This window comes from Cydia amplana, chromosome 5 (genome assembly GCF_948474715.1).
Source record: "Cydia amplana chromosome 5, ilCydAmpl1.1, whole genome shotgun sequence".
Lineage (NCBI taxonomy): Eukaryota > Metazoa > Arthropoda > Insecta > Lepidoptera > Tortricidae > Cydia > Cydia amplana.
This window is the reverse complement of record NC_086073.1, coordinates 19,578,722-19,589,687: the sequence shown is the minus strand read 5'-3', so window position 1 is coordinate 19,589,687 and position 10,966 is coordinate 19,578,722. Positions and strand designations below refer to the sequence as shown.

The following is a 10,966-nucleotide window of genomic DNA, read 5'->3' as shown; positions in this document are numbered from 1 at the left end:
CATTTTTTGTACAAAATTAATGTTATATATTCTGTCTGTCGTTTCCGTCAGAAGAAAAAAGCGGCAAAATTTAAAACAAAATAGGCGCGAAGGTTTGTCGTCCCATAGAAAATTTGTATTTCGCGCCTTTATCTACTGACAAAGTTGTTTGGCAGACTATATGAAACTTATTTATTATTTAAATAAATGATTAGTGGTATATGACATGTATTGTTGAATAATTAGAATGTAATTTATATATCAAAATTACCTTAATGTCACAAACCAGATCTCTAACATGATGTAACTTGGTATAGGTGAAAATCTTATAAATATCTAAGTTTTCTACCTGTTATTACTAGGCATGCTACTTAAATATAAAATATGTAAATGTGGCAAGCCGTATCCATATTAAAGTTATTCTTAATGTTACATATTTATATTGTCACATGTTAGTAAAACGTGGTACAGCGAAGTCGCTATCAGATGTATCGGAGCGGCCGTGGTGCTCAAAAATATCTGAACACGCATATATTTGGGTTGTTCCCACTTGAGTTCGTTTTTTTTAGCATTAGAAATAAGGTAAACAATCTTGATGTATCTTTTAATTGAAAAACACATTTTAAAAATAAGTTACTGCATATATGTAACAATTATTAATCTAATACGATCATTTATATTCTTCTGCTTTCATAAGTAATAGTTTTTTATGTTTAAAAAGCGTTTTTCAATTAAAAGACATGTCAAGATCGCTTACCTTATTGCAAGTTCTTTCTAATGCTAAAAAAAACGAACTATAGTTACCACCAAGTTGATACCAGTGGTAACTCATGGGAAAAATAAATCCCACCTTTACCAGTGGTATAACTACTGGGCAAAATACCAGTGTAAAAGGTGGGGAAAAATATTCCCAGTAGTTACCACTGGTAACAACTTGGTTTGGTGGTAATTAACTAAGTGGGAATAACCATATATTTGATGGCGACTGTCCAAGTACATACAACATTATCTTCTAACAAACTGTACCACTATTTTACTCAGAATAATGGGACATAATAATAATGATCCACCCATAAGTAAATCTTTTCTCAATCTTGTCGGTGGCAAAAATGAGCTACGGGTTTGGTGTTTTCCCATTTGTCCCCGCCCCACGTGACCGCCATTTACGAAATTATTTATATGAAAACACCTATTCCCATACCGGGCACAGGCCCAACGGGGACAAATGGGAATACACCGTGAATTTGTTTAGATATTATTGTAATTGTAGGCTTGCTAGCCCGGAAATGTTTCATGGACTGAAATATAATGTAATATTACCTATTCCTTTTGTTTCTTTTTTGCATAATGTCAAAACAGAGATTTGTGTGACTACTCACGGTTTTGCTGGGACGTCAGTTAGCTGCGACCACGACCAGTGAAATCTGTGTCGAAACGTCGGTAACTAAAGGTAACAAAGTAAATTCGCGATAGACGCGAAAGTTTTAAATGTTAGATTAGCATCTGGGCTAGGCACCCTGTGTTTGGTATAGGTACCTAATATTATAAAAGATTGGTCACAATGCAATGATGGATACTGAAGGTGAACATAGCCATTAGGTGATAGGTAAAACAAAGCAATCTCGTTGAGTTTTGCATCAAATCTTGTATCAAAATAGTGCGTTTGGTTAGGAATCGGAATATAACATTTGTAGGGCGGGAACAGTGGCTCAACCTCAACTTAATTTCAACACGAGGCTATTTTCTTCCCTGCTAAAACATAAGAAACATTCAGTAATCGAACAAATACAAATGGACAAGCAATGGTTATTCTAACCCGCGAGGGTGCTACTCTTCAGTATACAGGGTGGCCCATTTAGATCGGTCAGTATGGGAAAATCTGAAACTATAACACATACGACGATCTCTTTTTAGGAACCATGTCATCGATTTTAGTAACAAGAAAAACTGCATTCATACATTTAAATTTTTTTTATGTAAAATGTATTGAAAAAAAAATGGTGGCCATTTCGAAAACATACTAAAATAAATTAAAGGATATGAAAACAATGCATTTTATTTATTTCAGACATCATATTTCATAGTAACATTTACTGCTTAAGACCTACACAGTCGATATCTAAATAGAAATAATTTTAATTTTTTTTTTTCAAAACGTCCGGGTTCGATTCCCGAGCTGAGTACACATTTTTTTAAAATGTATGAATGCAGTTTTTCTTGTTACTAAAATCGATGACATGGTTCCTAAGAAGAGATCGTCGTATGTCTTATAGTTTCAGATTTTCCCATACTGACCGATCTAAATGGGCCACCCTGTATAGCGATATTTGGGCGACTGAGCCGCTGTTCCCCCCTTGACCCTAGTATTTTAAATAAAACCAAAACTGTATTCACATGTATTTATTACCAAGTAACTTAAATACAATGGAATATTAAGTAAACATCTCGCTTTTACAGATTAACTTAAATGTAACCTTAACAAAATTCTTAAACACCTATCGAGGAGTGCCATTGCAAAGTAGACTTCATTTTTATAGATTTAAAGTTTAGTATTTGTTTTAACAATCGGAAGTTGATAAGCGAAAATCGTCTTTAAGGCACTAATCAAATTTTAGGCAACAGACTAATATAGATAAGTTAAGAACAGATTAACAATAAAATTATGACGATATTTAGAGGTTATAACGTAAAAATATTATTGAGTTGTTTACAGTTTAGTTATACTTCAATACATGGAGATGGTATTTTGTTGAAATGCGGACAGATTTTAAACAAATTGTACATAATTAAAGATTTATTTCGACGTTCGTTAGTTAGATTTTTTTTTCTAAAAAGTTGGAACCAATGCAATCTACAGGTTTGTAATCAAATTGCGAAACAATTGTTACCAAATTAACCTTTTGGACGCCAACTAAGGATATATCCGAACCGCAGGTCCAACGCCGAAGACGGATCAATCCGTCACATAGCACAGAGTAATATAGACCTTCGCGCATATGCATAAAGTTCAATTTCAGTTTTAACACTTCGGCGACATGGCGTCCAAGTGACAGCTTTTGGGCAATTTAGGGATACAGATAGTGCATAATTGTTTTCCATCGTACCTATTTTCTCGGAAACGTACGTATTTGTCATGCTAGTTCAGTCAACCTCAGTACTTTTTGTACCGAGACCGACTGAAATAGCAAGACAAGTTCGTACGTATCCTTGAAGATACGATGGAAATTAATTATGCACTACATCTGTAAGGGCCACTTGCATCGTTCCCTAACCCGGGGTCAATAGGTTAAACATGGAGTTACCATGGTTACCAGTACAATTTGATACTGAGTTAACAGTTTGACGGGCTAACCCCGGGTTAGTGAACGGTGCAAGTGGCGCTAAAGGATGGATGGTTTAGCCTTTTCGCTAAACTACGTCCAATTTTGACAGTTCAAAACAAATTTCGCGTCAACTTTTATGTATGTACCTTATACATACAGTAAATGGTGATTTATTCGGGTTTTTCCTTGTTGTCGGGCGGCGCGGGCGCGGGGGCGGGCTGCAGCGTAATGGCGGCGGGTGCCTCTGGCGCCGCTCCGTCCTGTGTCACAACGTATAAGATATCAATTATATTTCAAAAACTTTAATGTCTAAACAACACATGTCAAAATTACAATAACATAAAAATAAAATCACAAAATATACAACTAACACTAAAATAGACACATTTCCAGAATAAAAATAGAACATAAACAACACTAAATTAAAAATATAACTAGTTCAAAATAATAATAATTAAGGACAATAAACAATCATATAAGATAATCACAAACGTCAATATTATGCAAATCATTTAACATTAAATTTACAGTAAAATTCTCTAATCGTAAAAAATGCCTTATCTAACAAATAGGCCTTCAACTTTTCAACAAACAGGTCATAAGAAGCCGCCTCTTTAATCTCACGGCTCAGGCTATTAAAGATTTTAATGCCAACAACCCCCAACGAGTTGGATGTTTTCGCAAGCCTGACAAAGACAGACTTAGTATCCCTATCAGTTTTCCTTTGTTCAGGTCGACGCATCACATATTCACTTTTGTGTTTATACATGTACTCCTTACTGAGTTTATCGGGCCTGTAAACCCTAGCGTTACGGCCTGGCCACGACATTGCGCGACTGGCTAAGGCAGATGGTGATCTGCCCTTCTAAGCCACAGAGCGCTATCTCAAAAGAAAATTCATTGCTAACTCATACCTACTTTAGTTTCTATTACCTACTGAGAATTCCATTTTTAAATTCGTTTGTTTTTGAGATTGCGCTATTCGGCTTATGAGGGCAGCATAGCGGAACGAAAGGTCCCGTCTCTGTCTCGCTCCAACCTATGGTTGTCGCCTTAGCCGAAGCTGTCGCGCAATGTCGTGGCCAGGTCATTAAACGTCGTAATATTTGAATTTTGACCTCGGTTAATCCTTTGAACGCCACGCCTGTCGCGCGCGGCGCGCCATCGTGAACCTTGTCGGAATGCCCGAAGGATATTGGTCATAGTCGCGGGCGTTAGTTAACTATTAATTATATTAATATAACAGTTAATTATGACTTAAAAGCGCTGGTGGCCTAGAGGTAAGAGCGTGCGACTTGCAATCCGGAGGTCGCGGGTTCAAACCCCGGCTCGAACCAATGAGTTTTTCGAAACTTAGTACGAAATATCAATTGATATTTACCAGTCGCTTTTCGGTGAAGGAAAACATCGTAAGGAAGCCGGACTAATCCCAATAAGCGCGTAGTTTACCCTCTGGGTTGGAAGGTCAGATGGCAGTCGCTTTCGTAAAAACTAGTGCCCACGCCAATTTCTGGGATTAGTTGCCAAGCGGACCCCAGGCTCCCATGAGCCGTGGCAAAATGCCGGGACAACGCGAGGAAGATGAGTTAATTATGACTTAAAACTTTATGGGAAACAAGGGGCCCCGTGTTACAAACCTGCTCGTCCGTCGTGACCGTGCCGCCGCCTGCTTGTTTGTGCCGTTTCTCGACGTGACCGAAGCAGTGCTCGCACTCGTCGTCACTGTCTTCCGAGTCTGACTCGCCGAACGCCTTCGGCTTCTCGTAGATACAGCAACCTGGAGCATTGGAATTGTTACATCTTGATTTGGATGCAGAGGTTTAAAGATGCGTCTAGAAATAACGAATGCGCCGTTAGCACATAACAAATAGTTATTTTCGATACAAGTGCGAAAAAGAGGAAATTCGAAACGAGTGGCGATAAATTAAAACACGACCGAAGGGAGTGTTTTAAATCGACACGAATTGCGTGTCCATTCGAGGCGCGTTGCCCGAATATGACGAACATTTTAAAAGAATTAAAGCAAATTTATTTTTGGATTCAATCAAATGCTAAATTGAAGTCACGAGCAGGCAACATTTGCCTGCGTTAGGTATTTATTTTGAGATATTTATATCTCATTATGTAACCTTTACAAAAACAACTTTTCACCTCATCTGTTGTGGTGAGAACATATTACAGAGAAAAATACACCATGAAAAAAAAGATCTAACTCTAAATAAGCACCCATATTAAAATAAAACCCACCGATAACACCCAACCCAAACCCAACCACCCATAAACGCACCCATATTAAATGAATTTATTTATATTAGGTAGGCCAAGGTGCTCAAAAATATCTGAACATGCACTCTAACGCCTTGACAATAGAGGCGTGTTCATATTTGAGTGCACCTCGGCCGCTCCGATATATCATGGTGACTATACGTCATTTTTTGGTTCAACCACTTGGGATTGGGTCACAAACACTCACACTTGGATTTCTTCTTGTTCATGTGCTCATTGTCGACGGTGTCGTCCGTCCACACCACCTTCTTCCGGGACTTGCGCGGCCGGAGAGTTATCACCGCCACCGGCTCTGCGGGCTGAGAGAACAAATTGCGAACTAAATTAGGAAATGTATACCTATATTTGCTGGGTGGACGTCGTGATAACGGACATGGAAGAGAACAATCACACACCTGAGGATGCCGAAGACCGGGCAAAGTGGAGAAAACTGAGCAGGAAAGCGGACCCTGCTAGGCTGGGAAAACGCTAATTCTTCAGAAGAGAAGATACCTATTTTTTTGTAAACTTCGGAGTTATGGGGGGGTGAGGGGGGGAGGGGTTATATATACATTTCCCACCATAAGAACTCAAGCTCTTTCATACGATATCGCCACTAATTGTACCTAATAAAGTGTTTGCCGGAAGACCCCTTTTCCCACTGGCGTAATATATGAGTTCCATACAAAATATTGATATTACCATGATTCCTTTTGATAGGTACAAAACGTAATAGCAAATACGTAACAAGCGTAATAGCGTATAGCAAAATTCATCGAAATCGTTAGAGCCGTTTCCGAGATATAAATAAACAAGAATTGCTCGTTTAAAGGTATAAGATTGAGAGAGGCCTTGATCTTTCTGAGGGACGTGTAGGTATATTATATAGACTGGTGATGATCATAATGATACTTACAGTGAACACGTTTCTGCCATAGGTAAGTAATAATACCTTAGACGACATAACTGTTAAATTAATGTATTTACTAAGCAAGGTCACGTGAGCAAGTCTGCTCACGACACCACAATGTGAAATGAATACAAATGAACTAAAGATTGTTTACATTGAAATGAATTTAGGTACCTACACTTTTATAGTTTCACAAATACACTAATTTTATTAGCATGGCCTCAATAATGAGAAATCTAGATATTTACCTATCCAAAACAAAATTCACTGAACTGTTGAATTGAATAGGTACTAACGAGAATAAATAAGGTGCATTGTTTTCTTATCAACATGTACTTAACGTAAGAAAGTCAAACGAAAACATTTACCTACAAATACGATTACATTTTATTTTTATGTGACAGTGGTTGTTTCTAATAATACGCCTTAAGTCTGTGTCCTTAAGGTTTAAATTTAAATGTATTTAAATATACGTTATCAAGACCCAAGTCTAGCTTATTTGAAAAGCTAATTCTTATTTACTTGGGTTATTTTTCACGTTTCGAGATAGTTGATCCTTGTGCCGCCCACCATACAAAATAATTGCTAGGGAAGTTTGAAGTTGTATTTTTAATTGGGTTGAATTTTATGTGACAAATGAAATGCTACTTTGTTTGTTTTTATGAAAGTTGATATTCCATTGAAACTGATTGTGCATAATCGTAATGTACAGTGACGCTGCGTGATTGTTACGCCATTTAGAGTTCTAGCTAAATTGGAAATTCCATAGCGAAAGTATGGAACACCCAATTTAGCTAGGACCCTAAATGGCGTAACAATCCCGTGTGCTGGTGACTGTACATTGGGTGGTACGAAGGATAAGTTCCAAAACATACTTTACATCAAGATATTTATTAGAACGCCAGTTTTTAAATACAAGGAAAGGCTAAGAAAATGATTAAAACACAAGTGTAATTGGAAAACGTATTTATAAAGAAATGTTTACTTTTGTAAATAATACAATTCAATCATCATCGCACAACTTTAGCGTTAAACAACCCACCTATCTTCCCATCATCATACCCAAGGAATTCCGACAATATTTCCTTAGTATGCTGTCCAAGCGTTGGTGGGGCTGTCCTCGCATAATTCCCACCTGCGCTATATACCGTCGGCGGCCCTACCACCTTCACCGCCCCTACTTCAGGGTGAGGTAGCTCTTTTACCAACCCTATAGCTATAACATGTTCATCATCGAAAACATCCTTCATCTTATTAACAGGACCGTTAGGAAACGAGGCGTTTTCGAATAATTTCGACCATTCTTTACTAGTTTTAGTTTTGATAACTTCACTTATAATCCTAATTATTTCATCTCTGTTCTTAACTCTGTCTGAATTATCTTTAAATCGCTCATCGTTAATCAATTCCTCTTTCTTAATGATTCTACAGAAATCTGCGAATTGAGCATTAGACCCTGTACCGATGACTAACTCTCCATCTTTAGTTTCAAACGCTTGGTAAGGTACTAGGTTAGCATGAGCAGTACCCCAGCGTTGGACCTCGATACCGCAGTTCAAATAAACGGTAGCTAAATTAATCATGCTTGAAATTTGTGTGGAAAGTAAATTGCAGTCGATTTTCTGTCCTTTTCCGGTTTTTTGTCTGTGGTAAAGGGCAGCCATGATGGCGCCGAAGGAGTGCAGGCCGGTGGTGAGGTCGGTGATGGCGATGCCGGGCTTGGCGGGGCGGCCGTTCCGTTCGCCGGTCGCGTTCAGTAGGCCGCCCATGGCTGCGGCTACCACGTCGTAACTGAAAGGTTATTAGTTAGCTGCGATAACATTTTAACCTTTTGAACGCCAAACGGCGCATCCATTTGCCGTGCCACTGACGCCACGGGGGTAAAATTTAGTTTTGTGAATAAATAATGCCAACCTAAAAGTGGGGTGTTTTTCAGTAGATTTTCATCAAAAAACGATCAACGGCAAATGCCGTCTTTGGCGTCGTTGTCACGATTTTGTGTTGACGTCAATTGCTGTCTGTGGCGTTCAAAAGGTTAAAAGGTTTACACAACTAGAATCGACCCAAGGTAACTCTGCATGGAAATTGCAATAACGAAGTATGGAAATGTCAGCATTAATATCAACTCTATATGAAATTATGACGTTTATAATGACACTCTTACACTTTGCTGTGTTCAATTCGGTGCAAGGTTTGCTTAGATGGACTCTAATTAACTTTTATTTGCAAGTTTTACAACAATCAAAAGTGGTGTATGCATTATTGTACACTTTTTGATTTCCATTCCACTCCTCCAAAACTACCAACAAATTTGGAGTTATGTACAAATCCAAGACTATAATTTTAGCATTTTTGAGTCCATTTGTTACAAAATAAATTAACTTCTATATCAACAATCTCTAGACAATTCACATTTCTATTCAGTTATGACGCATACACTCAATTCAACCAAAGTACCTATTTTTCATTATTTCCCTTTTAATGGGGTTGGCCGGTCGAAATATTTAGCAGATGGCGCCATCAAAGCTTGCCCTGTCAAATGTGTAAAATTTTTGTTTTTTTAATGCCCTGGAATCCCTGGATGCCTGCCATTTAAGCCAAATCTCATAGAAAAAGGAGCAAGCTATGATGGTGCCATCTATGCAAACCTTTGACAGTTGCCAACCCCATTGGGGCCTAATTCTTACCCTGGTCTGTTAGCATAAGGTCCCGTGGGTCCGAAGCCAGTGATAGCGCAGTATATCAGCTTGGGGTTGATTTGGCTGAGCCTCTCGTACCCGACCTGCATCTTATCCAACTTACCGGGCAAGAAGTTCTCCACCATCACATCACACTTCTTGGCTAAGTCATACATCACATTCTTCCCTGAAATTCAATTTACATTTCCTACAACACCAATATTTTAAATTCAAAAGTTAATGCAGATAACTTACAAATAAAACTGTAATAATAAAACTGTAACTGTAGTAATAATATAATAAAACTGTAACAGTAGTGTATAATTAATTCTATATGACTACCTAGATAGACTCCTTAACTCAAAAAATCTTTTTAATTTAAGATTAGTAGTTAAGTTTTGTAAATATGCATGCTTATTTTATGAAATAAACAGATTAATTTTTTTTTTTTACATTACAACAAAAAAGCATTGTGTCGCCGAAATAATTTTTAGCTTGTAAGATTTTTATTATTGTATGTATGTTAGTTTGTAGGGTATCTATGGGCCTTAGTTGCCTGATAATAAATGATATTTGATTTAATTTTTGATTAATGTTACTGGAATAAAAAGAGTTATATCCCACAAGTTACTAAAAAAAAACGGACTCTTATTTAAAAAAGATAAAAGTTTATTTTGAGAGTAATCATAGATGTTTTATCAAGGTTATGTAATCTTTGATAACGTTAATCATTCACTGTGTTCAATGTTTATACGATCTTTGATAAAAAAAGATGTTTACTGCACTTTTCATCATCAAATCAAACATAAAGGAAAGGAAAATAAATTGCTGGGACTCAAGTGCCTTATTGTAAAACTTTACTTTAACACTTGCGTGGTTGTCGCAAGAGTGAATGGGGCATTAAAAAGGACAACCATTTATGTGCACTGTGGCACTGGGGGAAACAGCCAAGTCTGCTGCAAACCTTTTTAACAAAACGATATGCAAATTTGGGATGTATGTATCTGACTCAGCAGGATTAATAGTTAATTTCTAGTTATTGATACAAACCTACTAATACCAGAAACAGCTTACCTTCCTGCGACTTCAAATCCAAACAAATACTCTTCTTATTCCTGTTCACTGATAAAAAGTAGAACGAATCCTTGTTGCTATCACCCTTCATGAAAGGAGGCCCCCATTTCCTACTCTCATCCCCATCCATACTCTCCACTTTTATCACGTTCGCCCCCAAGTCCCCAAGGGTCATAGTACAGAACGGACCAGCAACGATCCTGGTCAAATCCAACACGCTCACATCGCTCAAAAGTCCCGGTAACTTAGTCGAATAATCTGCCGTTGATAAGCAAAATAGCTTGGACGGAATAAGAATTCTTTTAAACATGGCCATAATAATTATCTTGTCACAATCGAATGCAAATGAGCACTTAAAAACTATACTACATATATTATACGATCTGTTATCTCGTCAGACACATGAGTAAACAATAGTAGACTAAGTAGACAAAGTACCTCTTGGATCTGAGATGGGACGGTCGCTATCGCCGTACTCGTGGTCGCCATTTCTTCAGGTCGCAGTCGCTCACCCATCAAAATAAGTTGCACGTAAACATTAAACAATTTTCTCACATTATAAGCTGGTAAATTTTAACTTGTTAGCATGTGACTGCCGTAAACCGAGATTGATTGAATTTCGGATTTTTATTCTCTTCAATCACATTGACAGTTGTGCTCTGAGCTGAGTGTGACAGTGACGGAAGCATGACGGAAGTTAAAACAGTTCACGTTCAGATACCTTTTTTTTGAGTTTA

The 10,966-nt window shown here is 37.7% G+C and overlaps 2 protein-coding genes across 2 annotated transcripts; both read right to left on the bottom strand.

Annotated features, from left to right (window-relative positions):
* Positions 1-3,472: 3,472 nt before the first annotated feature.
* LOC134648283 (E3 ubiquitin-protein ligase PPP1R11-like) lies at positions 3,473-10,864 on the bottom strand. Its single transcript, XM_063502773.1, has 4 exons — positions 10,668-10,864; positions 5,776-5,887; positions 4,940-5,079; positions 3,473-3,562 (listed from the first exon to the last, which is right to left on the bottom strand). The coding sequence occupies exons 1-4, from the start codon at positions 10,743-10,745 to the stop codon at positions 3,473-3,475; spliced, it is 420 nt and encodes a 139-aa protein (XP_063358843.1). The 5' UTR covers positions 10,746-10,864.
* On the bottom strand, positions 7,474-10,581 carry LOC134648342 (succinate--hydroxymethylglutarate CoA-transferase). Its single transcript, XM_063502854.1, has 3 exons — positions 10,230-10,581; positions 9,165-9,342; positions 7,474-8,268 (listed from the first exon to the last, which is right to left on the bottom strand). Exons 1-3 carry the CDS (start codon positions 10,543-10,545, stop codon positions 7,488-7,490), a joined length of 1,275 nt encoding a protein of 424 aa, XP_063358924.1. The 5' UTR covers positions 10,546-10,581; the 3' UTR covers positions 7,474-7,487.
* Positions 10,865-10,966: the final 102 nt, after the last annotated feature.